At 49.1% G+C, this 27,441-nt stretch overlaps 2 protein-coding genes across 5 annotated transcripts in view; one reads left to right on the forward strand and one right to left on the reverse strand.

The window, feature by feature from the left end:
• Nucleotides 1-12,753, forward strand: part of RAF1 (Raf-1 proto-oncogene, serine/threonine kinase) — a 46,258-nt gene extending 33,505 nt beyond the window's left edge. For all 4 annotated transcript variants that reach the window (XM_063164390.1, XM_063164393.1, XM_063164391.1 and 1 more), the window contains 7 exons: nucleotides 2,465-2,549; nucleotides 3,792-3,968; nucleotides 6,381-6,427; nucleotides 8,056-8,174; nucleotides 9,830-9,961; nucleotides 10,480-10,614; nucleotides 11,536-12,753. In XM_063164390.1, coding sequence (XP_063020460.1) covers nucleotides 2,465-2,549; nucleotides 3,792-3,968; nucleotides 6,381-6,427; nucleotides 8,056-8,174; nucleotides 9,830-9,961; nucleotides 10,480-10,614; nucleotides 11,536-11,676 — 836 coding nt within the window. In that variant the 3' untranslated portion in view covers nucleotides 11,677-12,753. The remainder of the gene's footprint in view (nucleotides 1-2,464; nucleotides 2,550-3,791; nucleotides 3,969-6,380; nucleotides 6,428-8,055; nucleotides 8,175-9,829; nucleotides 9,962-10,479; nucleotides 10,615-11,535) is intronic.
• Nucleotides 11,946-27,440, reverse strand: MKRN2 (makorin ring finger protein 2). The gene is made up of 9 exons (XM_063164395.1): nucleotides 27,357-27,440; nucleotides 26,561-26,689; nucleotides 25,362-25,507; nucleotides 21,702-22,024; nucleotides 19,358-19,572; nucleotides 17,425-17,535; nucleotides 16,831-16,975; nucleotides 15,558-15,760; nucleotides 11,946-12,135 (listed from the first exon to the last, which is right to left on the reverse strand). The coding sequence occupies exons 1-8, from the start codon at nucleotides 27,380-27,382 to the stop codon at nucleotides 15,608-15,610; spliced, it is 1,248 nt and encodes a 415-aa protein (XP_063020465.1). The 5' UTR covers nucleotides 27,383-27,440; the 3' UTR covers nucleotides 11,946-12,135; nucleotides 15,558-15,607.
• Between the last annotated feature and the right edge of the window lies 1 nt (nucleotide 27,441).

Raw genomic sequence — 27,441 nt, forward strand, 5'->3', positions numbered from 1 at the left:
GAATGGGTTTAGGAGTGCTGGGTGCTCATCTGCTTCCAAAGGCACAGGGAGAATGGATCTTGGGGTGCTGGGTGCTCATCCTTCACCAAAGGGAGAATGGATTTAGGGCTGCTGGATGCTCATCCTTTCACCAAAGGCACAGAGAAAATGGATTTAGGGGTGCTGGGTGCTCATCCTTCACCAAAGGGAAAAGGGGTTCAGGGTTGCTGGGTGCTCATCTGCCACCAAGTGGAAAAAGGATTTATTGCTGCTGGGTGCTCATCCTTCACTAAAGGAACAGGGATAATGGGTTTAGGGGTGCTGGGTGCTCATTTGCCACAAAAGGGATTTATTGCCACTGGGTGCTTATCTGCCACCAAAGGCACAGGGAAAATGCATTTGGGGTGCTCTGTGCTCATCCTTCACCAAAGGCACAAGGCAAATGGATTTAGGAGTGCTGGATGCTCATGCTTCACCAAAGGGAAAAGGCATTTTGGGGTGCTCAGTTTCCACCAAAGGGAAAATGAATTTATTGCTGCTGGGTGCTCATCTGCCACCAAAGGCACAGGGAGAATGGATTTATTGCACCTGGGTGCTCATCCTTCACTAAGGGACAGGCAAAATGGAATTACAGGTTCTGGGTGCTCATCTGTCTCCAAAGGCACAGGGAGAATGGATTTAGGGCTATGGGTGCTCATCCTTCACCAAAGGGCAAATGAATTTATTGCTGCTGGGTGCTCAGCTGCCACCAAAGGCACAGGGAGAATGGATTTATTGCACCTGGGTGCTCATCTGCCTCCAAAGGGAAAATGGATTTATTTCTGTTGGGTGCTCATTCTTCACCAAGGGAAGAGGGAGAATGGGTTTAGGGGTGTTGGGTGTTCATCTTCCACCAAAGGGAAAGTGGATTTATTGCTGTTGGGTGCTCATCCTTCACTAAGGGAACAGGGAGAATGGATTTATTGCTGCTGGGTGCTCATCTGCCTTCAAAAAGAAAATGGATTTATTGCTGCTGAGTATTCATCTGCCTCCAAAGGGAGAATGGGTTTAGGGGTGCTGGGTGCTCATCTGCTTCCAAAGGCACAGGGAGAATGGATCTTGGGGTGCTGGGTGCTCATCCTTCACCAAGGGCACAGGCAGAATGGATCTATTGCTGCTGGGTGCTCATCTGCCTCCAAGGGAAGAGGGAAAATGGATTTATTGCTGCTGGTGCTCATCCTTCACCAAAGGCCCAGGCAGAACCAGGATCTGCTGTGTAAGATTTTCCAGAGGGAAAATGGATTTAGGGGTGCTGGGTGCTCATCTGCCTCCAAGGGAAGAGGGAAAATGGATTTATTGCTGCTGGGTGCTCATCCTTCACCAAAGGCCCAGGCAGAACCAGGATCTGCTGTATGAGAGCAGCCCTGGGGTTAAAGCAAAGCTCAGACACCAAACCTCAATCTCACAACTCTCCATTCTCACTGCTCTGATCTCTTCACTCCCATGTTCCCAGCTTGCTTTCTGAAAAGGGTTTATTTTCTGTTAGCTGGGAAATTCCACAGCCTGCTCTTCAATTATATTTAGCTTCTCTTAAACCTTTGTGGTTCAATTAGCATGTTTCATTTCCAGGTAGGATGGAAAGGAAATCAGCATAAATAAATTGTGGAGTTTTTTCAATGAAAAAATGATTAATGTGAGAGTTTGATCTGTAGTGGGGATATTTTGAAAGCAGGCACCCTGCAAAGCTGCAGAATTTGTTTCCAAATTCATGGCTTGTGATTTTGAACAGAAGCTCACAGAAACCCCTCCAGGCTCTAATTTAAATGACAGAATTGTCAGAAAAAAACCCTGAAAAAACAAATCTGGAAACCTACCTGCTGCCCTCTACTTTTAATGAGTAAATACTTGCATGTCTCAAAGCCCAGATGCTGTCAGCAGAAAGGAAGCAATATTGTTACACTGAAAGTCTGATTTTCATTATGGAACTGAAATGGGACACAGAAATCAAGGGGAAAAATGAATTCAGGCAGATTTTATAATAAAAACTAAATTTATATTATGATTTATTTTAGTAGAACATTCACACCTCTTCAAGAATTAAATAATTAATGAAATTCTGCATGAAGGAGAGCTGTTGGGTTTTCTAATGTGATCAGATGAAGTTTATTTATAAAACACTTCAATATTTAAATTTGATAATAAAACCACAAAGGTGTGTGTACATATATCCTGCAAAAAGGAGGAGAGAATAAAAATTTAAGGGAATTTTTTCCCTTAAAAATAGAAGGGAAGTGTGTAAATAATTAATTAATGGCTTTTTCCATTAGACTGAAATTCAGCTAAATTAATTGCTTGATACCACAGGAATTTGCAGGGAAATCTTGACCCTTTAGTAGAGGTGTGCTGTGCACAGATGAGGGATTTTAGTTTCATTGTTTATTTATGTTATTTTGAGGAGGAAAGGAGAGCTGCACTTTCAATAAATTTGTGGTAATTGTATTTCCAGGGGATGTAGCAGTGAAGATCCTAAAGGTTGTAGACCCAACCCCAGAGCAGTTCCAGGCTTTCAGGAATGAAGTGGCTGTCCTGAGGTGAGTTGGTGTTGCACTGCTAAATTCTGATATTCCAGCTGCTGCATTTTTGCCTCCCTGGAACCTTCTGGCCCAATATTCTGTGCACAAAAAGCAGATTCCCAGAGAAGAATTTAAAAAAGTCCTATTTCAGAGGATTTTTGTGGTCTCCCACATTGCTCAGACCACACTGGGCAGTGAAGGTGGGCATTAATAAATTCTGCCCTAATCCTCACCACACTTGAACTCTTCAAGTGTTTAATTTTGAAGTTCCTCTTCAGATTGCAGCGTAATAATTTTTTTCCTTAAGCACATGCACTGCTCAGTGTAACTGTTCTCTGCTTTCAGATCCTGAGGTTTTTTAGTGTCTGTGATGTTACTGCTGAAAATGAACCAAGTAGATACATAAAAAAACCCATCTCTGATAATTCCTTGAGGGTTTATAGCCATCCTTTGGTCTCTCTTGGGGAAAAATCAGGGTTTGGAAAGAAAAGAAAAGAAAGCTCTGGTCTTTGAAAGCAGCTGGGAATGGGGAAAAGTTGGGATAGAAGGAAAAGCTCTGGCTTGTGAAAGCATTTGGGAATGGGGAAAAATTGAGGGTGGAAAGAAAAGTTCTGGTTTGTGAAAGCAGCTGGGAATGGGGAAAAATTTGGGGTGGAAAGAAAAGCTCTGGCTTCTGAAAGCAGCTGGGAATGGGGAAAAATTGAGGGTGGAAAGAAAAGCTCTGGCTTCTGAAAGCAGCTGGGAATGGGGAAAAATTTGGGGTGGAAAGAAAAGCTCTGGCTTCTGAAAGCAGCTGGGAATGGGGAAAAATTGGGGGTGGAAAGAAAAGTTCTGGTTTGTGAAAGCAGCTGGGAATGGGGAAGAATTGGGGGGTGGAAGGAAGTCTTTAGTCTTCCACCTAAAGCTGGGATTTTTCCCAGCTTCCAGGGTGATTTCTGCCATTCCTGTAACTTCTAACCCCACTTGCAAGTGTGGCTGTTGCTTGTGGATGTCAAACCATTTGGGTTTTCAGACATCCTTTTCTTAAATGTTGATTTCAAATAACTAAAAGGAAGTATTGTAACTAAAATACAAAAGACCAGCTGAAAAACCAGAAAAGGGCAACTGTGTTGTATTTTAATTATCTGTGAGCCCAGACTTGACTCCCACACGGAGCTGGGCCTGCAGAGATGAGGTGCACACAGCCAGGGGTGCCCTTTGAGCAGCCCTGGGGAGCGCTGTGGGTGCAGCCACTGATTTCTCCTGGTGCTCCTCTGTCAGGAAGACCCGGCACGTGAACATCCTGCTCTTCATGGGCTACATGACCAAGGACAACCTGGCCATTGTCACCCAGTGGTGTGAGGGCAGCAGCCTCTACAAACACCTGCACGTGCAGGAGACCAAGTTCCAGATGTTCCAGCTGATCGACATCGCCCGCCAGACCGCCCAGGGCATGGAGTGAGTGCCCTTCCTCCTTTCCCCTTTCCTTTTGCCCCCTTTCCTTTTGCCCCCTTTCCTTTTGCCCCCTTTCCTTTTGCCCCCTTTCCTTTTGCCCCCTTTCCTTTTGCCCCCTTTCTTTCCCTTTTCCCCCCTGTTCTCCCTGTTCTCCCTTTTTTCCCCTTTTTTCCCCTTTTTTCCCCTTTTTTCCCCTTTTTTCCCCTTTTTTCCCCTTTTTCCCCTTTTTTCCCCTTTTTCCCCTTTTTCCCCTTTTTCCCCTTTTTCCCCTTTTTCCCCTTTTTCCCCTTTTTCCCCTTTTTCCCCTTTTTCCCCTTTTTCCCCTTTTTCCCCTTTTTCCCCTTTTTCCCCTTTTTCCCCTTTTTCCCCTTTTTCCCCTTTTTCCCCTTTTTCCCCTTTTTCCCCTTTTTCCCCTTTTTCCCCTTTTTCCCCTTTTTCCCCTTTTTCCCCTTTTTCCCCTTTTTCCCCTTTTTCCCCTTTTTCCCCTTTTTCCCCTTTTTCCCCTTTTTCCCCTTTTTCCCCTTTTTCCCCTTTTTCCCCTTTTTCCCCTTTTTCCCCTTTTTCCCCTTTTTCCCCTTTTTCCCCTTTTTCCCCTTTTTCCCCTTTTTCCCCTTTTTCCCCTTTTTCCCCTTTTTCCCCTTTTTCCCCTTTTTCCCCTTTTTCCCCTTTTTCCCCTTTTTCCCCTTTTTCCCCTTTTTCCCCTTTTTCCCCTTTTTCCCCTTTTTCCCCTTTTTCCCCTTTTTCCCCTTTTTCCCCTTTTTCCCCTTTTTCCCCTTTTTCCCCTTTTTCCCCTTTTTCCCCTTTTTCCCCTTTTTCCCCTTTTTCCCCTTTTTCCCCTTTTTCCCCTTTTTCCCCTTTTTCCCCTTTTTCCCCTTTTTCCCCTTTTTCCCCTTTTTCCCCTTTTTCCCCTTTTTCCCCTTTTTCCCCTTTTTCCCCTTTTTCCCCTTTTTCCCCTTTTTCCCCTTTTTCCCCTTTTTCCCCTTTTTCCCCTTTTTCCCCTTTTTCCCCTTTTTCCCCTTTTTCCCCTTTTTCCCCTTTTTCCCCTTTCTTCCCTTTCTTCCCTTTCTTCCCTTTCTTCCCTTTCTTCCCTTTCTTCCCTTTCTTCCCTTTCTTCCCCTTTTTTTCCCTTTCCCTTTCCCCCCCTTTTTTCCCTTTCCCCCCCTTTTTTCCCTTTCCCCCCTTTTTTCCCTTTCCCCCCCTTTTTTCCCTTTCCCCCCCTTTTTTCCCTTTCCCCCCTTTTTTCCCTTCCCCCCCTTTTTTCCCTTTTCCCCCCCTTTTTTCCCTTTTCCCCCCCTTTTTTCCCTTTTCCCCCCCTTTTTTCCCTTTTCCCCCCCTTTTTTCCCTTTTCCCCCCCTTTTTTCCCTTTTCCCCCCCTTTTTTCCCTTTTCCCCCCCTTTTTTTCCCTTTTCCCCCCCTTTTTTCCCTTTTCCCCCCCTTCTTTCCCTTTTCCCCCCCTTCTTTCCCTTTTCCCCCCCTTCTTTCCCTTTTCCCCCCCTTTCTTTCCCTTTTGTCCCTTTTCCCCCCTTCTTCCCCTTTTCCCCCCTTCTTCCCCTTATATCAATTAGATTTTCTCTATTTTATCAGCTATTTTATCTGCTTGTCCAGCCTGAGCTCTTGCTCTAGTGCAGCAAATGAAAGCTGTTGTAAATTCAGAATGAGGGAGCTTTTCCTCCCTGTGTCAGTGTAACCCTGCAGTGTCTGACACACACTGATGGATGCTCTGTGGGCTGAGGGGTGGCTGCTCTGTTCCCCAGGACTCACCCAGATGTTTCTGGAAGCATTTCCAGCTCTGCTTTCAGCCCTGCCTCTGATGCTGGGAGCACAGGAGCAGCTGCAGAGCTGAAGGCCCAGGTTTGCAAACCAGACTCCAGGATCAGGCCAGGTTAAATGTCCATTTGGAGCAGACTCCAGGATCTGGGCAGGTTAAATGTCCATTTGGAGCAGACTCCAGGATCTGGGCAGGTTAAATGTCCATTTGGAGCTGTCACCTCCAGGATCTGGGCAGGTTTCAGTGTCCATTTGGAGCTGTCACCTCCAGGATCTGGGCAGGTTTCAGTGTCCATTTGGAGCTGTCACCTCCAGGATCTGGGCAGGTTAAATGTCCATTTGGAGCTGTCACCTCCAGGATCTGGCAGGTTAAATGTCCATTTGGAGCTGTCAGCCCCAGCACAGGGCACAGAGCTCATGGCTGTGAGCACAGCCCCAGGTTCCCAGGGTTAATGAATTTGTGCCACTCCTTCCTGGCATTTCTTCTCTGCACCGAGCACAGCTCCATTTCTTTGTTCCAAAGTAGATTTGTGGAAAGCCAGAAGGGGCTGGGTGTGGAATAAACTGAATAAACTGTCTGGGGGCAATGAAAATGCTGATGGTTTGTGAGCAGCCCTGCTAATGGCTCTTGTGCTTTTCCCTTCACAGCTATTTACATGCAAAGAACATCATCCACAGAGACATGAAATCCAATAGTATCCTTCCTGAGTCTCCATTCTCTGCTGGGAGAGAGGGAGGGATTTCTTAATGGTGATTTGGAGCTTGCTTTCTGTGGGGGTTGCAGCAGCTTTTTAAAATATATTTATGTATTTAATACTAATGGGCAATCCCTGTTGATGAGCTAGCAAGGACTTCCACAGGGCCACACTTGGGATAAAGATGTGACACAGTTGTGCTCCAGAATTCTCTAATTTTACTGAAATGGGGTTTATTCAGTCCTCTGGTACCCACATGCTGCTCTCATTGATGGGAGCTGTGTGTTCATCTGTGTGCACACATGGGTTTGTTTCTGTCTCTTGGGTATTTTTAGTGTGTTTAAAACTCCTCACATAGCTGGCAGAAATGAAGCCAAAATTCTACTTTAAACTCAAGAAAAGGCAGACTTTTACCATTATATTTTGTGCAAAAATAAATATTCAGTAAGACATCTGGAGTGAAAATGTTGTGAGCTGATTTTTCACCTTTGAAATGCCTGATTTTGGAATTACCAGAGCATCCCTGGAGATGGGAACTGGGGCTTCCTTCCATCAGATGTGACCAGGATGTTTTGGCAAATGTCATCATAAAAAATCTGCCAAGTCCAGTAGTTCCACAGTGTCAGTGGATTCTATTTTCAGTTCAAAAAAACTCAATTATTTTACTGTATAGGAGGCCAGAAATTTGTGATTCCTAGTTAATGATGATCATTTTTATGAAATAAGTTTGCTCTGCTCCTGACAGAAATGAGAGAGTCAGTAAGGTTTATATGTCTGAATTATCTTCTTGAACTTGCAGCATTCCTAAGTGGAATCATTAAATGATAACTTCTTAGAATAAACCCAGCAGAGAAGGTGCTGGGGTTATTTGAATATATATATATATATATATATATATATATATATATTTAATATATATTATAAATATGTTTATATATAAAATATAAATATATGTAACTAAAATGTATAGTATATATAAATATATATACATACACACACATATAAATATATATAAAATACACACACATATATATAATATATATATAATATATATATAATATATATATAATATATATATTATATATATAATATATATATAATAGATATATAATAGATATATATATATTATATATATAATAGATATATAATAGATATATTATATATATATATATAATATAGATATCAGTGACAGATCCATGAAGGAGATAATTGTAAATAGTGTGGATATATTTGCAGATTAAAATCATAGTTAGACCTCAGCAGATCTGCCAGAGAACTTTATGGAAATAGATTTTATTTTGATACTTAATTCTCCTTGTAATTGTTTTTTCTTAATTTTCTGAGTTTGAGACCTCTGAGCTGTTTCCCTTTCTCAGTTATTTAAGGAGCTGCAGCCATGGATGGCAATGAACTGTGGATTTCTGTCCTGGCTCACCATAAAGATAAATCTGCAAATGCTGCTGAACATCTGCTCTGGTTTAGTGTTAAATGTTAATTTAAAATCCCTTTCCTTTGTTTCCCATACAGCTCCCAGCAGGTTTCAATAGAACAAGCAGCACTTGCCAGTCAGGTCAGAAAATATCCAATGTTTGACTCAGTTTTGTGCAGTTTCTTTAACAAAGCCACAGATATCTTTCTTCATGAAGGCCTCACAGTGAAAATAGGAGACTTTGGTCTGGCAACTGTGAAATCCAGGTGGAGTGGGTCCCAGCAGGTGGAGCAGCCCACGGGCTCCATCCTGTGGATGGTGAGCACAACATTCCTGCATTTCCATGCTCTGCACCTGCCCCTGCACACTCGGGTCTGTCAGTCTGTCTGTCTGTCTGTCTGGGCTTTTGCTCAGCTCCAGGACAAGGGAGAATTGGGGCTGGATTGTGCAGAGCAGGCACCAGCACCCATGGACTCTCCACTGGGGCTCGTGAGTTATTGGAAATATTTAGGGCTGCCAGTGTATCTGGGAATGTGTGTTAAGAATGTCAGGATGCTTTGTGCTCTGGAGAATACACACATCACCTGAAACAGAGTTCCAGAAGTAGAAATGTTCTTTTCTGTAAAAAAAAAAAATTGTACAAAAAGCCAAATTTTAAAAGCTTTTCTTAAAAAAAAGGATTTAAAACTAATTTATCCAATGCAATGTATTTGTGTACATGAAACAGACCTTGGGGAAAAAAAAAAACCACCCTGCATATTTGCTCATTGCAGGCTTTAAAAAAAAAATAATATATTTGTTTTAGTCATTTGTAGCCCATGTTTGCTGAGCTGTCACAGGAGGGAAGGCTGTTTCTCTTTCCTTGGAAGCTCCTGTGATCCCTTATTGTACTTTAGTGCTTTGCTTAATAATTCTGAGGGGATTCTTTAGGAGGGAGAAAAGATCTCAGTCAATGGGGAAAATTCTTCTGATGGTTCACACCTTGTTTTGCTCAGTCATCTGACAATGTTGATTTTAAGAAGCTTCATAATTGGCAAAGCTGTTAAATTTTCCTGCATTTCTTCCCTGATCTGTTCAGTATGTGCTGGTTTGTGTTTGGCTTTCACATTTCCTGACCAAGTTTTGGCATCAATTTACAAGAGTAAATTGTATTTTTGAAAATATTTTTAATATATATTTATGTATTTTTATATATTTATATATATAAATATATATTTTATTTGTTTAACCTTGATACCAGTTTAAGAACTGATGGTGAAACTCAGGCTCAGTTCTGTGTAAGGTGTAACAGGAGTCAATAAATGTTGCAAATCCAAATATTAATATTTTTTTCTAGTGGCAAAATGCTTGTTCAGTTAAAGCATTGATTTTTTTTTTTTTTTTGGTGTGTTCTGAACTGTATTGTTATTTTTAATAAGATGTGGAGTAGCCTGAACTTCTCCAGAGCCTTAGGTAACCTCATCAAACTTAGGAGATATGTTAAACTAAGAAATAAGCAAAATGTTAAAATGTTCCTGCATTTCTTTCCTGATCTGTTCAATATGTCCTGGTTTGTGTTTGGCTTTCACATTTCCTGACCAAGCCTTGGTGTCAGTTTACAAGAGATGAGAGTTTTGTATTTTCCCTTTTAACCTTGATACCAGTTTAAGAACTGATGGTCAAACTCAGGCTCAGTTCTGTGTAAGGTGTAACAGGAGTCAATAAATGTTGCAAATGCAAATATTAATATTTTTTTCTAATGGCAAAATGCTTGTTCAGTTAAAGCATTGATTTTTGTGTTTCTGAACTGTGTTGATAATTTTAATTAGATGTGGAGTAGCCTGAGCTTGTCCAGAGCTTTAGGTGAACTCCTCAAGCTTTGGGGTGCCCTTTGCTCACAGATTTCCAGCTGAGCTCAGTCTCTGCTTCCCAGATGCTCTCTCTTGGCTCTCTGGTGTTGCTGCTGAGTTTTGTGTGTGTTGGTTCCCCTGCAGGCCCCCGAGGTGATCCGGATGCAGGACAGCAACCCCTTCAGCTTCCAGTCAGATGTCTACTCCTATGGCATAGTGCTCTATGAGCTGATGACAGGGGAGCTGCCCTACTCCCACATCAACAACAGAGATCAGGTAGGAGCCCCCTGGGGGCAGCCCCGCTCCCTTCTGCCCATGGCACATCCCCTGGCCTGGAGAAATGCAGGGAAAATGCAAATTTATTCTTTATTAAACCAGCTGAGGTGGGGCTGCCAGCCTGCCTGGTGTCAGCAGTGAATGTGGAACTGAGAGTTCACCTCAGGATTGACAGGGCAGGCACTCAAAGGAGAAAATTCCTTGTATATAAATATTTGAAGTGCCCTGTTAATTTATTCCCAGGTGCACAGTAAAATATTGCTTTATACATTTGCAGTTATGGGAAATTCCCATTTTGGTGTTAAATATGCTGCTGCTGCATCAGGAGGATTGGATTTGGTGCTTTTTACTAAGGGAAAAAACCCCAATAAGTATTCAATATTCCAAGGCTGGACAATGGTTGTGTTTAGTCTGTGCTGTCGGGCAGCCCAGCCTGCAGGGCAGTGTCGGTGCCCTGTGGGACTGGGTTCAGCCCCCTGTGTAGTAACCTGGTTTTGTTGTGGGTGGTTGTTCTGCAGATCATTTTCATGGTTGGCAGGGGCTATGCTTCCCCAGACCTCAGCAAGCTGTACAAGAACTGCCCCAAGGCCATGAAGAGGCTGGTAGCAGACTGCCTGAAGAAAGTCAGGGAGGAGCGGCCTCTGTTCCCACAGGTGAGAGGGGTGGGGTCCTGAGGGCTTGTGAGGGGCCCTTGGGGCACTCAGGGCTCTGCAGATGGAAATTGTGGTTAACTGGAAGTGCAGCCTTGCCCTGGCTCTGTGCTCATTGCTAATGCAGCTCTGGGCTGTGTTTTGGTTGGACTGGCAGTTCTGGGAGTCCATGGAACACAACCTGAGGCTGTGCTGGGCTTTCATCACCTCACCTGCCCAGAGACAAACCAAACCCCCTCAGTCCAGAAAAGTGAAATCTATCTCTGGATATTTCTTTCATTTGAGAGTTGAGGGAAATGAGAGGCCACTGCTCCTTTCCTTCCCCACACCTCTGAACAAGGAAACAAAATCCACTGGGGGATGTAAACTCCTGGAGCAATTCTTGGTATTTCTACAAAGGATGCTTTACCTTGTCCTGTCACTATGGGGATGGACTGTAGACTTTCTTATAGTCATTAATTATGAGTAATTAATTAATAAAACATCAGCAACTTTGGAAAAACACCTTCCTGCTGTTGCAGTCAAGCATTGTTTAGAAAGTTCATTTTGAACATCAGGCACAAGATGCAGTTCCTTCCCTGTGACTCTGCTGGAGGGTGGTTTAGATGCTCATTAATTGTTCCTAATATCTGTAAATTGATGAAAATTGATGAAATTGATCCTCCCAACCTCTGGAACCCCCTGAGGCCCTCCCAGCACTGACAGAGCAGAGTGGGCAGAGCTGGGCTCCTGCACTCTGTGTTCAGTGCCCCACGGAGCATTAATGTGAAACTTGAACAGGATAAGAACTGAGTGAGTGAATAAATGAATGAATGAAGGTTTAAATGGAAGCAGAGGGAGCTGCTGTTGGTTTAGATGGAAGGTTTAAGTGGAAGCAGAGGGAGATACAGAGCCCACAGGCCTCTCAGAGCCCTCTTTCCCCAGATCCTGTCCTCCATCGAGCTGCTGCAGCACTCTCTGCCCAAGATCAACCGCAGCGCCTCGGAGCCGTCCCTGCACCGCGCCGCCCACACCGAGGACATCAACTCGTGCACGCTGACCTCCAGCAGGCTGCCCGTGTTCTGAGAGCTCTGCCCTGCCCCCAGCAGGCTGCTCGGAGTGCTCTGCCCGTGTTCTGAGTGCTCTGCCCCCGTTCTGAGCTCTCCTGCCCTGCTCCAGGCTGGGGCTGCAGGGGGATCTCGAGCTGTCCAGGCTCCTCCAGCAGGACTCCGTGTCCCACCCCACAAGAAGCTGCTCTGGATTCGTGCAGTTCTCAGCCTGCAGGGACACAGCTCCTCATTGCCTTTGCTACCATCTCTTGTCCTGGGAGAGGTAACAGACTACAAATCAAGAGATCTATTATTATTTTTTTAATAGATGCACTTGAGCCTTATTTTGCCCTTCCCAGAAGCGATGGCTGTTTGTCTGGCAGTGGCTCTGGCTGGCTTTGCTCTGGGCTCAGTGAGGGGCTCTGAGGACAGGTGATGATGTTCTGGTGCTCTGACTGCCCCGTGCCAAGTGTCACCTCACCCTGGGGAGTTGTGCCTGGAGTGGGAAGAGGAAATAACTCTGGAAATCAGCTCCTGCCTAAGAGCTTCACCAAGCCAATGAAATAAGTTCAAATGCTAATTCAACACAAAATAGTTTTGCAATAGTTTTGCACATAGAAGAAAAACTCTTGCAAAAGGATGGAATCTGTTGTGAATTGTCCTGCTCAGAGAGGAGGAGATGAGCCAGTCCTGCTTTGGTCATCTTGAGAAGCCTCCCAGCTGCCTTTGGTACTATGGACCTGCTGTTGGTGCAGCCCAGGCAGGGTGGGCGAGGAGGGCTGGGCTGGGAGAGCCTGGGGGTGTCCCCTCTCCTACTGGGGGATGTCCCCTCTCCTGCAGAGGCTGAGATGTCCCCTCTCCTGCAGAGGGTGTCCCCCTTCCTGCAGAGATTGAGGCTGTCCCCCCTCCTGCAGAGGCTGCATCCAGCAGGAGCTGTTGTCCAAGAGATGCACTAGCAAGAGGAAACTGAGCATATACAGTTTTTCTTGTTGATTTGGGTTTTAATTTTTTTTTTTGTTTTGTTTTTATTGCTCCTGAGAAAATGCATTTATTGTAAGCCAAGGTTCCTCTTGATTATCTTATTTTAATAAAATAAATTAAATTTTAGGTTTAAGATTCAATGTCATCATTTTAATGGAGTCAGCCACAGTTCTTACTGGGACATCTGCATTTGGAAAAACTCAAGAAATGACATTTCTGAATAGGTTTTTAAAAAGTAATGGATAAATAACAGCAGTGCAAGTAAAAACACACTTGATAAAACAACCTGTACATTTCCAGTCATGACAAGACAGTCTGTGTGCTGTAGTGACCTCTGAGCAGCAGCTGCTTTGGACACCCTGATGAGCTCCCAGGCTCCTGCCCTGCCCCACTCTGGCTCCATTTTCTCTTCTTCACTGAGGGGCAAGGCAGGGTTTTGTGTTGGCTGAGCTCCAGGAGGGCACAGCTGGGTGAATCTGAACATGGATTTTTTCCAAGAGCAGGTGGTGAAATGGGAAGTGTGGTCACCAGGGCACAGCTGGAACCCGTCTGGGGTTTTGCCTCACGGGGGGTCAGGGCTGGCTGTGCCCCCTGCAGCCCAAAGCTCTGGGCAGAGCTGCTGCTGTGCTGGGAGCTGGGACAGGCCCTGGGGTGGCCACACAGCCCCTGCAGCAGCAGCACCCACAGAGCTCCTGGGACAGGGAGAACCAGGGCCAGAAATCCCCCCCAGTTTGGCCTCAGAACGTTCTGGAACAGGGCAAGGGCAGGATGGGAATCCCTGGGTGGTAACTGAGAATTCTGTGATCTTTGCTTCCTCAACAGTAGATTGGGACTTGAAGTCTCCATTTCTTTCTGCATGGTTTTTATCAATATTATTGTATTTGGACTGCAACTCTAAACATTATTTATTTCTAATTGTCACTTCATTATAAGCTTAAAACATGAAAGGAAAAATCCCAGAAGAGGTAAGCTGCTTTTACTTTAACCCTGATTTCCCAAAAGAAACCATTAACCTGTGGTTTTTAAACTAGATCATGTGTTTCTTGAAAAAAATGAAGTATTTTGGATAAGTGAGTTTATTTTAACCAGCACTTGATGTCCAGTTAAATGAAAGGTGATGAGTGAGGAACTTGGAAACCCAGACATGCTAATTCCCTGGTAGCTTTGAAAACCAAGTTATGTTTTTAATTTCAGACTATCCCTCATGGCTTCTTGGGGCAGAGTAAATCAGGAATGTCCTGTTTAGGGTGAAGAACATCCTCTCCATTGATTTTTTTAAGTGTATTCCTGACAATATTTATTTCTGGCAAAAAAATTTAGGTGGAGGGGCAGATGGAAATGAGCTTCAGTGGGAGGGTGAGGGCTGGGAAGTGTTCTGGGATGGAAAGGGTGTTTGGGTGTCCCTGACCCATTGATCTGGGTGTGTGACATCCTCTCAGGGTAATTCACCTTCTGCTTTGTAATTAGTGCTGACCAACTGCACTGACTGGGCCTCAGCCTTTGCTGGGCCAGCTTTACCAAGAGAGGGAATTGATGTCACAGCCCTGCAAGGCCAGCCCTGAGTGTGCAGTGAGCCCTGCCACAATTACTGCAGGGGGAAATGATGGAAAAATTCATTTCCAGTGAGAGCAGAGGGCACAGCTGGCACAGGGGAGGAGCTCCTGAGCCAGAAATGCCAACAGCAGCTGAGAGGATCATCCTGGATCACTGCTCTGCTGCCAGCTGAGGTGTTGGAATGCCCAGGGCTGGCCCTGTGTGCCCAGGTCATTTCCCACCCCTGGTGGATCAAGGCTGTGACCATCACTGATTACAAACCTTCCTGTCCTTGGCCTTTCTTTCTTACACATTTCAAAGTATTATTTTTATGCTTTTATATTGCTATAGATAACAACCAAAGGAGTTCACACCTTCCATGGCAACCAAAGTGTTCTAAAACAAACCCCACATCTCTGTGGGTGTTTACAAACACTGCTCAGTGATGTACAAGGCTGAGTCAGTGACAGCTCCTGCTCAGCTGTGTCCATGCTGAATTCTTGGTTTAAATTCCAAGTTGGAACAGTTGCATTGGCACAATTAACTTCTGGTACCAGATTTCACAACCCAACAGAAATTACATTTTTAACAAAGCCAGAATTCAGTTCCAGTTCTGTTCCCTCAGCAGAGATGTGCACGAATCCCTGGGGCCAAGGGGAGAGGAGGCTCTGAGGTGCTGCAGAGCCCCCCCTGCTCTGAGACACCTCACTCCTCTGCTGCAGGAACCAGTGCAGCTGCATTTGCTGTGCAGCAGGAGCCACTGCTGCCTCTGAGCACTGGGTTAGTGTGAAACAGGCTCATCACCCTGGGATTGCTGTAAAACAGGCTCATCACCCTGGGATTGCTGTAAAACAGGCTCATCACACTGGGATTGCTGTAAAACAGGCTCATCACACTGGGATTGCTGTAAAACAGGCTCATCACCCTGGGATTAGTGTAAACCAGGGCTGGGAGCTCCCCTGGCAGCACTGAGGAGCCAGCCCTGCCCAGAGAACCCACCAGCCCCCACTCTGAACTCCAGGTACTACCTGAGGTATCATTAAGGAGAAAACCCTACACTGACCATTATTCCCAGTGGGTTTTGTACTTCTACATTTAGCTGATTTAGTGGAGAAAAAAACCCAAAAGCACTCAAACTCTAATTAGCAACAGTTTTTACCAGCTGAAGCTTTCACTGGACCTGTATTTACACTACCACTCAGCTCACAAGACAGCACATGTTAGGCCAGAGAGGGACAAAACCCTCCTGGGATTAAGGGATTTTTTTCCATGCAGCCAATTTTTTTTTTTCTTTTAAATATATTTTAGTCTTTTTTTTTGTTGTTGTTGTTGTTGCCATATAAAAACTATCAGAAAACTTTCCCAGGACTGCACAAGTGACCAGCAGGGCACGTTTTGCTCTACCTGTGCTGGGGAGATAAAAGCCTGGCAGGCAGGCAGGCAGCTGGGGGGGCTCAGAGGGGCTCTGGGGGCTCGCTGGGCTCCTCCTCAGCCCCAGAGAGGTGCATGAAGAGCTCCCCCAGCTCCGTCACCTCGGCGTCGGCGCCGGGCGCGCTCCGGCTCTCCCTGTCCTCGATGAAATCCCACAGGCGCACGGAATTGAAGAACTGCAGCAGAGACAGAGAGAGCAGCCTGAGCCCCCCTTGGCACTGATACATTTGATAAAAAATCCTTCTGCAGGGATCTTTCCTCCTGGGAAGTTTCAGCTTCCCCATGCTTTGCTGCTTTGGAATGTGATTTGGAGAATTGTTTAGGCAGCTTGTGAATTGTTTTTACCTGATGACCAATGACAGCCAGCTGTGGTGAGGCCGTGAGCAGCCACCAGATTTTATCATCCCTTTTCTTTCCTTGATGAAATCCTTTCTTCTATTCTTTTAGTATAGTTTTAGTATATAATTTTCTTTTAATATAAAATAATAAATCAGCCTTCTGAAACATGGAGTCAAGATTCTCATCTCTTCCCCTGTCCTGTGAACACCCCCACAGCCCTGGCCTGGGCTGGCACCTCCCCATTGAAACCAGCCCCAGAGCTGGCTGTGAGCTCTGTGTGCCAGGGGGGGGGGGACACGAGGTTTTGTCCCTTCCAGCTGCCCTGAGTGCCAGCACAGCAGAGAGCTGTGAGTACTGAGGGTGAAAGCTTAAAGGGCAGAATCCCTGTGAGGAAAGGTTTGGGCTGGTCACAAAAACAAACGTGTTCAAAAGCACTTCTGCTCTTTACAGACTCAGCCAATGTTTAGTAGGACTATTATCTGTCTTCAGCACACTAAGAAGAAAATGAACCAAAGCTTCCCCAACTTCAGCTGTGCTTAAGACAGGAACTCTGCCCAAGCCCCAGAGTGCTGGACAGCATGGCACAAAGCCCCTCAGACAGCCTAGAGGGGTGAGCTCCCTTCTCAAGGCAAGAATCATGCACAACTAATAACCTGCTCCAGAGTTCCTACAGTACAATGTCTCCCACATCAGTCAGTCTGTGAGCCAGTTTATACTGGTCACAAATACACACTTGGCTCATAACTGGAGAAATTTGTAAAATCCAGGCATCATGAGAGACACTTTCTGTCTCCAAGGACAAACCCTTACCCAGGGAACACTGAGGGGCTTTTCCCAGTTATCCTGCATGGCAGGAAGCAGTGGCAGCAGCACAGCTGGGGCTGCAGGGGGTGCAGGGCTCTCTTACCCTGACAGTGCCCTCGGAGCTCAGCTGCTTCCTGGGTTTCTCGGGCTCGGCGCGGGTGCCGTCGGGGTAGGCGTGCAGGTACAGACACTTCCCCCCAAAGGGACACGTGCCTTTGCCCTGCTCAAAGTACTTGCAGGGCTTTTTCCTGGGGGAAGCACAACACACAGGTTATTGCCTTCAGCTGCAAGGGAAGGAGGTGCAGCTCAGTGCCCACAGCCCCAGTGGTGCTCTGCTAACACAGCCACTGAGCTGAGAGCACTGACGTTCCCGTTTTCCTTCCCTCAGGCACCACCACCCTTCCAGGCAGTGATGGCTGAGGGATCCACACAGAGCCAAGTGTGGATGAGCTGCTTCCACACTTGTGGAGTGGAGTGAGCTGAAGCAGCTTCAACATTTCTGAGCATTTTCAACATTCTGAGTGTCTGACCTACAATTGCACAGGCACAGAGCGAAGCAAACTGTGAGCAGAGACGAGGAGCTCTCTGCAGAGGGGTCTGTAATTATATTAAGTTTAAAAATAAAAGCTCAGCAATTGACTGAGCCTTAGAGCAGCTAAAGAACAACGTGAGGGGTGTGGGTGGCTGCTGAACTTACCCCACTCCCTGCTTGAATGCTTCAATCAGCTCATTCTTCTTCTCCTGCTCTTCCACCCAGTACACGCTGGGGATGACAAACTCGGAGATGACGCGGCACTCGGGGCAGGACCTGCAGGACAGGACACAGAGATGCTCTGGAGCCCTCCTCAGACTGCCCCAGCAGTGAGGACCCTCCCCAGAGAGGGGATCTGTCACCTCAGGCAGCACAGACACCTCCTCCCACGTTAGCACAGAGCTTTGTGGGAGTTCCAGTTGGAATTGCTCAGTTCAGGACACCCAGGGATTGTGTTTGTTTCTGGACTTGAGCAAGAGTCTGCACACACCTCTCATGTGCAGAGACAAACTCTGCTCTGGGAGTGCAGCAGGAGGCCAAAAACACAAATTAAGATGTCTCAGCCTTTTGAACTGATGGTCACTTCAGTGACATTTGGAGTGAAAGTTGTGCAGAAAAGTCTCTTTTGGTAGAAGACTGAAAATATTCCCACCTTTCCTTCAGCATGTTTGTAACTTGAGAGATGCTCAAAGAAGGAAACTTCCCTACTTGGATGTTTTAGATTCTCTCTGAGGGGGGAGATGTTTGGAACCCATTTTTTGTGGAGTTAGAAGATAAAGGCATTTATGAGACAGGCACAAGTGTGGTCAGTGGGACAGTGACCTGGAGCTGGAAGTGAGGGAGAAAGCCCAGAATGAAGCACATCCATGGGAAAAGATGGGAGCTCTGAGGGCAGGCCCCTCACTGAGGTGGCACTGCAGGCTAAACAAGAATGATAATGAAAGCTCCTGACTCAGTCTGACACAGCTGATGGTGATTGGTCACTAATTAAAAACAATTCACATGAAACCAATCGAACATTGACCTGTTGGTAAAGATCTCCACATTCCCAAACAATCAGAGAATTATTGTTTTCACTCTTTTCTGAGGCCTCTCAGCTTCCCAGGAGAAGAAATCCTGGTGAAGGGATTTTTCAGCAAACACCAAGGTGACAGCCCTGGGGCTGGCAGAGCTGGGGCAGGCTCTGCTGAGCTCTGACACCTGCAGCTCCAGCCCCTGAGAGCAGCTCAGCCCCTGAGAGCAGCTCAGCCCCTGTGTGTGAGCAGCTCCAGCCCCTGAGAGCAGCTCAGCCCTGTGTGAGAGCAGCTCCAGCCCCTGTGTGTGAGAGCAGCTCCAGCCCCTGTGTGAGAGCAGCTCAGCCCTGTGTGAGAGCAGCTCCAGCCCCTGAGAGCAGCTCAGCCCCTGTGTGAGAGCAGCTCAGCCCTGTGTGAGAGCAGCTCAGCCCCTGTGTGAGAGCAGCTCCAGGCCCTGTGTGAGAGCAGCTCCAGCCCCTGTGTGTGTGTGAGAGCAGCTCAGCCCCTGTGTGTGAGAGCAGCTCAGCCCCCTGAGAGCAGCTCCAGGCCCTGTGTGAGAGCAGCTCAGCCCCTGTGTGAGAGCAGCTCAGTCCCTGTGTGAGAGCAGCTCAGCCCTGTGTGAGAGCAGCTCAGCCCCCTGAGAGCAGCTCCAGGCCCTGTGTGAGAGCAGCTCAGCCCCTGTGTGAGAGCAGCTCAGCCCTGTGTGTGAGAGCAGCTCAGCCCCTGTGTGAGAGCAGCTCAGCCCTGTGTGAGAGCAGCTCAGCCCTGTGTGTGAGAGCAGCTCAGCCCCTGTGTGTGTGTGAGAGCAGCTCCAGCCCCTGTGTGTGAGAGCAGCTCAGCCCCTGTGTGTGAGAGCAGCTCAGCCCCTGTGTGTGAGAGCAGCTCAGCCCCTGTGTGAGAGCAGCTCAGTCCCTGTGTGAGAGCAGCTCAGCCCTGTGTGAGAGCAGCTCAGCCCTGTGTGAGAGCAGCTCAGTCCCTGTGTGTGAGAGCAGCTCAGCCCTGTGTGAGAGCAGCTCAGCCCCTGTGTGAGAGCAGCTCAGCCCTGTGTGAGAGCAGCCCACCCCCCAGGCAGGTGCAGCACTCACTTGATGATGGGGTTCTCAAACTGCTTGGCACACCTCCACTGGCGGATGCAGGACAGGCAGTAGGTGTGGGTGCAGTTGGACAGGATCCCAAACCTCCTCTCTGAGGCTGAGGCTTTCTCATAGACCACCTCCATGCAGATGCTGCACACCTTGTCCTGGCTGGCCTGGATGGCAAAGGCCCTCTCCATGTCGTGCTCAAAGGTTGCCATGCACATCTGTCAGGGGACAGGGCACTGTCAGGGACACAGGGCACAGCCAGCTCCCTCTGCAGAGCATGGAGCACTCACCGAGGGCACAGTGCCAGCCTGGCACAGCCAGCTCCCTCTGCAGAGCATGGAGCACTCACTGAGGGCACCAATGCCAGCCTGGCACAGCCAGCTCCCTCTGCAGAGCATGGAGCACTCACTGAGGGCACCACTCCCACCTGTCACTTGCACAGTTTAATTTAAAGAACATTAAATTCAATCATGTATTTGAGCCTTCAGTGCTCTGCCAGCTGCCAGAAATAAAGATGCCAGGGTGCTTCATTCACCCCTTTCTGCATCTCTGTCAGAGAACAGGTACTGAATTATTTGGTGCTTCAAATGTCCCCAAAAAACACTTCACTGAATAGGTGCCACACTCAAGGTGCTGCTCTGATTATAATCAAGGCCACATTCATTCACCAGATGCTCATTTTTACCCAGGTAAGGAATTAGTCTCTTATTTCAGCTTTCCTCCAGCACTTCTCAGCCCAGCAGTGACAATCCAGAGCCCTTCCCACTGCCACAGCACTGCAGGGTGAGCTGGTGCCTCAGTCAGAGACCTCCCACAGCCCTCCTGGCACCTGCAGGATGCTGTGGGAGCCTCTGATGAGGATGGAATGGCAAAGCCCACAAGCTGCTACCTGCAGCCAGTTCAGCTCCAGAGGCCTGGGCTGGCCCAGCACCACAGGAGGAGCTCTGTGGGAGAAGCTCCACGTTGAGCTGGAGCTCTCACCAGTCCTAAACACATTCACCCTCTTAACCCTGGCAACCCCCTCCACCCCCATCCTATTTCCACTTCTATCCAACAGCCTCAAGAACATCCCCAGCACAATCACAAACACAAAACCTCCTTCTTCATCAGCCTAATCCAAATAGCAATCTCCATCCACTCCAGAACAGAAAGCCTCACCTCCTTCTGAGAATGAAAATTCATTATAAACCTCAGAATCCCCATCAGCCTAAAAATAGATTTCTACTCCCTTACCTTCTTCCCCATTGCACTGTTCCTACCATGATCTATCCTTGTTGAAGATTGCCATGCAGATGTTTTCCATTCCCATCTGTATGGCAGATTCCCTTTGCCAAGTGGGCAGTTTGCCTTATCTCTGAGTGACCACATTCACACCTCCCTCGGGAGGGGACATTGCTGATAACAGCTATTGATGTCACTGCATGGCTGATAAGAACTACAGCATCCCATTGGGAGATGTGAGCCCAGAGGGAGGAGCCAAGCATTGCTGCCCGGATATAATCCAGAGGGAGGAGCCAAGCATTGCTACATGGATATAATCCAGGGGGAGGAGCCAAGCATTGCTACCCAGATATAATCCAGAGGGAGGAGCCAAGCATTGCTGCCCAGATATAATCCAGAGGGAGGAGCCAAGCATTGCTACCCAGATATAATCCAGGGGGAGGAGCCAAGCATTGCTACCCAGATATAATCCAGGGGGAGGAGCCAAGCATTGCTACCCAGATATAATCCAGGGGGAGGAGCCAAGCATTGCTACCCAGATATAATCCAGAGGGAGGAGCCAAGCATTGCTACCCAGATATAATCCAGAGGTTTGAGACACCAGCACGGCTTCTCCATGGGATTCCCCAGAGGAACAGCAGCTGTCTCTTCCACTGGATCTTCAGAGGAAGAATCCATCCTTCTCTACAGATCCCCTGCTCCAACAGAACCAGCCCTGACAGTCCAGGAGGGCTGAGCCACATTTCCAATTGGATTGCTACCAATAGGGTGTCAGGCTGGGTTCTGACTCTGTCAGTGTACTGCATTGTTTATTTTATAATTTTATTTTTCTTCCCTATTAAAGAACTTTTATTTCCTGCTCCCATATTTTTACCTCAGAGCCCCTTCATTTAAAATTTATAGCAATTCAGAGGGGTGGGGAGGGTTTACATTCTCCATTTCCGGAGAGGCTCCCCTTCCTTAGCAGACTCCTGTCTTTCCAAACCGAGACAATCCCACAATTTACAAGGTGATACATGGGCTCAGACCCCTACCTTACAACACTTTTCACCTCTCTGCTATTCTCATCCCACTCTAAGCCAAGAGCAGCCCCAGCCCCGCCCCGAGCTGCCCACTGCCCGTTTACCATCTCGTGGGCTTTCCTCTGCTCCGGGTCGAAGGGGTGCAGCACCTGGAGGCCGCAGATCTCGCAGAGCTGCCCGTGCAGGTAGAGGCAGCGCTCCCCGAAGTGGCAGGCGCCGGCGGCGGCGTAGGGACACAGCTGCTGGGCCGGGGCGCCGGGGCAGCCGCCGGGCGCCGCCTCCTCCAGCCCGCTGCAGATGGCCTCCAGGTACGAGTGCGGCTTGGGCGCCTCCTCCTCCTCCTCCTCGGCAGCGCCGGGCGCGGGGCAGCATGGCACCGCCCCGGCCGCGCTGGGCAGCGCCTGCTCCTCGCTGGAGCCGCACAGCTCTGCCGTGAGACACAGGAGAGATTGTCCAGAACAGAAACCCGCTTTGATTTAGGTGAAATGTACATCTGTGTAGCCTGACTGCACAGCCTAGGCTCAAGGGAAACTGCTTCCATGGTGGACAGAGATAAGGGGAGGAGACAGAGGGAGCCGCACAGCTCTGCCGTGAGACACACTAGAGATTGTCCAGAATAGAAACCCGGTTTGATTTAGGTGAAATGTACATCTTTAAATCGGTGTAGCCTGACTGCGCGGCCTAAGCTCAAAGGAAACTGCTTCCATGGTGGACAGAGATAAGGGGGTGGGGGGAGACAGAGGGTGATAAAGAGTCTGCTATGAAAGCAGGCCAACCTGACCTAGGAATTCTTTCTGATAAAGAACTAGCAGCAAATGTCATGCAAAATTCATAAAAATGAATATGTATGAACCCATTGTGAAACTGTATGCATGTGTATTTGACAGGGGGATAAGAAGGGACCTGAAGTTCCCAGAAGTACACGTGTCATTTTAGGGGAATGATTCCCACATGCGTCCAGCGCTGTAATAAACATATCGGCGTTACAACTTTCACAAAGTTGTGGAGTTTTTGGCTGTCTCTGCAAAACAGTAGGACAAGCAGAGGCACTGGGCTCAGCCCCAGCAGTGCCTGACTCTTTAAGGGTTAAAGTTTCCTCCCCAGTGGGGTCTCATCTCTGAGCCCCTCTGCTCGTGAATCAAAGGGATCTCCCCAGGCTGCCTGCTCAGCATTTGTGCAGGTGTGCTCTGTCACAAACCCCTGGAAATCATCAGGGCTGGACAAAATCTCTGAGATCATCAGGTGTGAGCCAGCACCCCAGGACACAGAGATGCTCTGCTACCTCCCCACACTGGAACCCTCCTCAGACTGCCCCAGCAGTGAGGATCCTCCCCAGAGAGGGGATCTGTCACCTCAGGCAGCACAGGCACCTCCTCCCACGTTAGCACAGAGCTCTGTGGGAGTTCCAGTTGGAATTGCTCAGTTCAGGACACCCAGGGCTGTCACAGACACCTTTTTATGAAAATCCTTTCTTAGGATTTTTTTCTTCCTGAGAAGCTCCAGGAACAAAATGTAAACAATGGTTATCTGCTGCTGTGGAATGCAACAGGTGCATCTGGGATTGGTCTCCTCTAGATGTTTGGATTTCTCTCTCTCTCTCTGTCAGAGCCAGCTGCCTTTGTTATCATTCTTTTATTTTCTTTTCTATTCCATTCTTAGCTAGCCTTCTGAGATGAAACTTTTCCTTCTATTCTTTTCAGTATAGTTATAATGTAATATATATATAATAAGATAATAAATCAAACCTTCTGAACATGGAGTCAACATTCTTGTCTCTTCCCTCACCTGAAAACCCCTGTGAACACCATGACACCCCTCTGCTCGTGAATCACAGGGATTGCCTGCTGAAGAGTTCAGCATTTGTTCAGGGGTGCTCTGTCACACACCCATTGCAAACCACAGAATCACCAGGGCTGGACAAGAGCTCTGAGATCACCAGGTGTGACCAAGCACCCCAGGACACCCTTGGACTCCTTCTCTCTGAGGGGGAACATGTTTGGAACACATTTTTTGAGGAGCTAGAAGATAAAGGCATTTATGAGACAGGTGAAAGTGTGGTTAGTGGGAGTTCCAGTTGGAATTGCTCAGTTCAGGACACCCAGGGCTCGTGTTTGTTTCTGGACTTGAGCAATCCCTCCTCAGTAAACCATAACAAGCACAAGGAGACAAAAGAAACCCCCAAATTTACCAGTCAACCACACCCTGCAACTGCTGCTACAACCAGCCCCAGCACCCCATAATAAGGGGAGGGGTTAGATGCAACTTCCAATCCCCCTAGAACAAAGCACAGCCCTAAAAATAAAACAAATTCTATCACTGCTCCCCCGTGCAGAGACAAACTCTGCTCTGGGAGTGCAGCAGGAGGCCAAAAACACAAATTAAGATGTCTCAGCCTTTTGAACTGATGGTCGCTTCAGTGACATTTGGAGTGAAAGTTGTGCAGAAAAGTCTCTTTTGGTAGAAGACTGAAAAGATTCCCACCTTTCCTTCAGCATGTTTGTAACTTGAGAGATGCTCAAAGAAGGAAACTTCCCTACTTGGATGTTTTAGATTCTCTCTGAGGGGGAACATGTTTGGAACCCATTTTTTTGTGGAGCTAGAAGATAAAGTCATTTATGAGACAGGCACAAGTGTGGTCAGTGGGACAGTGACCTGGAGCTGGAAGTGAGGGAGAAAGCCCAGAATGAAGCACATCCATGGGAAAAGATGGGAGCTCTGAGGGCAGCCCCCTCACTGAGGTGGCACTGCAGGGACAGCAGCTGCTCCAGCAGCTCAGGGCACAGGGGGTGCTAAAGGTTCTGTGGCTGCTGGTCAGCACTGGGACACAGAGACACTGGGACAGAGGGACACTGGGGACAGAGGGACACTGGGGACAGCAGGGACACTGCCACATGGGAGCACTGCAGCCTCAGTAGGAAATGAAGCATTCCCACAAGGGCAGGGCTCTGCCAGGTCCCAGCTGCTCCAGAGCCCTCTGTGCCCACTGAGCACAGGAGCAGGGAGGGCTGAGGGGGCAGAGCTGCCCTGCAGGGCTGTGGGAGGGAGGGAACTGCAGCAAGGGACACCCAGGGCACCCTGCTGCTCCTGCAGGCAGCTCTGCCAGCCCAGCCTGGGGGGTCTGAGGTGCCCAGGACGAGGTGGGAGGTGAGGATGTGACTCCATGTTCTCAGAAGGCTGATACTACATTATATTATATTATATTATATTATATTATATTATATTATATTATATTATATTATATTATATTATATTATATTATATTATATTATATTATATTATATTATATTACATTATATTACATTACATTATATTACATTACATTACATTATATCACATTACATTATATCACATTATATTATATCACATTATATTATATCACATTATATTACATTATGTTATATTACATTATATGCTATACTAAAACTATACTAAACTATAGAGAAAGGAGCCATCAGCTCTCCCTGAAGGGGACGCCTGCACACCTGCAGGGATGAGGGCTCTCCCCCAATGCCTGACAATCCTCTCCATGAAAAAACTCTTCCTGATGTCCAGCCTGGAGCTGCCCAGGCCTGAGGGCTCGCACAGCTCCGGGAGCAGAGCCTGACACGCCCGGACAGAACGACAGAACATTCCCCTCCCTCCCGATGGGAGCTGTCACCTCCAAGGCTCGGGCTGGCCTTGGGGCTCCGATAAGCACCGGGGACAGCACCTCCCTCCTCCCTCCGTCCCTCCCTGCCCGGGCCGGCACCGCGGCTCCCACTCACTCCTGTCCCGCAGCACCAGCGTCCTCTTCTCCCTCCGGCTGCGGGGGGCACCGGCGCCGGGCTCGGGGGGCGCCCGGGGGCTGCTCGGGGCCGCGGGGGGCGGCGGGGCCGCGGCTCCGCCCGGGGGCAGCTTCACGTGGTCATACCTGCGGGGAAACGGCACCGGGAAACAAAGCGGGACACGGGAACCGGGACACGGAAACGGCACCGGGAAACAAAGCGGGACATGGAAACAGCACCGGGACACGGAAACGGCACGGGGAAACAAACCGGGACACGGAAACGGCACCGGGAAACAAAGCGGGACACGGAAACGGCACCGGGAAACGGCACCGGGAAACAAAGCGGGACACGGAAACAAACCGGGAAACAAACCGGGACACGGAAACCGGGACACGGAAATGGCACTGGGAAACAAACCGGGACACGGAAACGGCACCGGGACACAGAAACCGGGACATGGAAACGGCACCGGGAAACGGAAACAAACCAAGAAACAAAGCGGGACACGGAAACAAACGGGGAAACAAAGCGGGACATGGAAACAAACCCGGAAACAAACCGGGACATGGAAACAAACCGGGACCCGGAACCGGCACCGGGACACGGAAAGGCACCGGGACACCGGACACACGGCTGAGCCGGGGGGGATGGGATCCCGGACAGAGCGAGGGACCGGGGACACAGCCCAGGGAAACCGGGGGGGACACAGCCCAGGGAAACGGGGCCACATCCAGCAGAACCGGGGACACACTGCAGCAGCGGAGCAGGAGCAGCCAGAGGAGTGAGGGGCTGCTCCACGGACACGGCCAAGTGTGCAATATTTTCAGGGGACAGAAACATTCCCCAGGAGTGCCCCAGGCAGGAGGAGCACAGCCAGGCCCTGCCTGAGCCCTCAGGAGCAGCCAGAGCAGCTCCAGGGCCTGGCACATGGCTCAGACCAGGCAGGGAGCTGAGGGAGCTGCAGGGATCAGTCCGTGCCTGGTTCTCCTCAGAGCATTCCCCTGGGAGCTTTAACCTGCAGACCCCAGGGAGAGCTGTGGAACTGCTGAGCCCTCCCCCAAAGCTCCACTCACACTGAGCCAGAGCACAACTGCACCGCTGCGGGTGAAAGCTGCTTTAGGCTCTGAGGGCAAAACTCACATTTAGGAAATGATTTCCTGCCCAGGAGCCCCCGCGGTGCCCGGCTCGGCGCTCACCTGCAGCGGGAGCCGTAGGCACACTGCCCCTTCTGGTAGTACTTGCAGATGGTGGAGGATTTGCTGGTGGCCAGGTCATGGGAGAACAGGCACTTGCTGCCCTCCCGACACACGCCCTGCAAGAAATACCTGCGGGGAGAGAGAGACGCGGCTCGCTCAGGGCGGGCGCTGCCGCCACGCTCGGCTTTGCTGCGCTTTGTTTGTGCGGAAGCAGCGGGGCTGGCAGAGCGCTCCAGCCCTGGAGCCCGAGCTGTGCCCGGCGGTGCCCGAGCAGAGCGGCCACGGCCACCGCCAGCGATGGGCACTCGGGATCCAGCGCCCCTTCACGAACAAAACTCCCCGAGCAGCCCTGGAGGAGCCGTCCCTGCTGACCCCGCCCGTTCCCCGGGCACCTCCGGCCGGGACACCGGGCAGCCCCGGGGCAGCGGCAGGGCTGGGGACAAGGAGGGGACAGGGGGGCAGCCACGACAGCCAGCTCGGCACGGGCCGGTCCTGACGGGGGAGAGCGGAGCGAAGGGCTGTAGGAGCGGGACAGGGGCCGGGCCGGTGTTTGAGGGGTCTGAAGGCTCCGGGGCCGGGCGGAGCGTGGGGGGCGTGAGAGCGGAACGAGGCGCGGGGCAGGGGCGGAGGCGGTGCCTGCGGGGAGCCCGAGGGCCGTGAGGGCTCTGCGGGCCGTGAGGGCTCTGGGGGCTGTGAGGGCCGTGAGGGCTCTGGGGTCTCTGAGGGCTCTGGGGTCTCTGAGGGCTCTGGGGTCTCTGAGGGCTCTGCGGGTCTGGCCCGGCCGGGCCGCGCTCACCTGCACGTCACCTGCTTCGTGCTCATCGTGCCGCCGCACTGTCCGACCCGCCCGGCTCCTCACGCCGTGCACGGAGGTTCCGCGG

This window comes from Melospiza melodia, chromosome 10 (assembly GCF_035770615.1).
Source record: "Melospiza melodia melodia isolate bMelMel2 chromosome 10, bMelMel2.pri, whole genome shotgun sequence".
NCBI lineage: Eukaryota > Metazoa > Chordata > Aves > Passeriformes > Passerellidae > Melospiza > Melospiza melodia.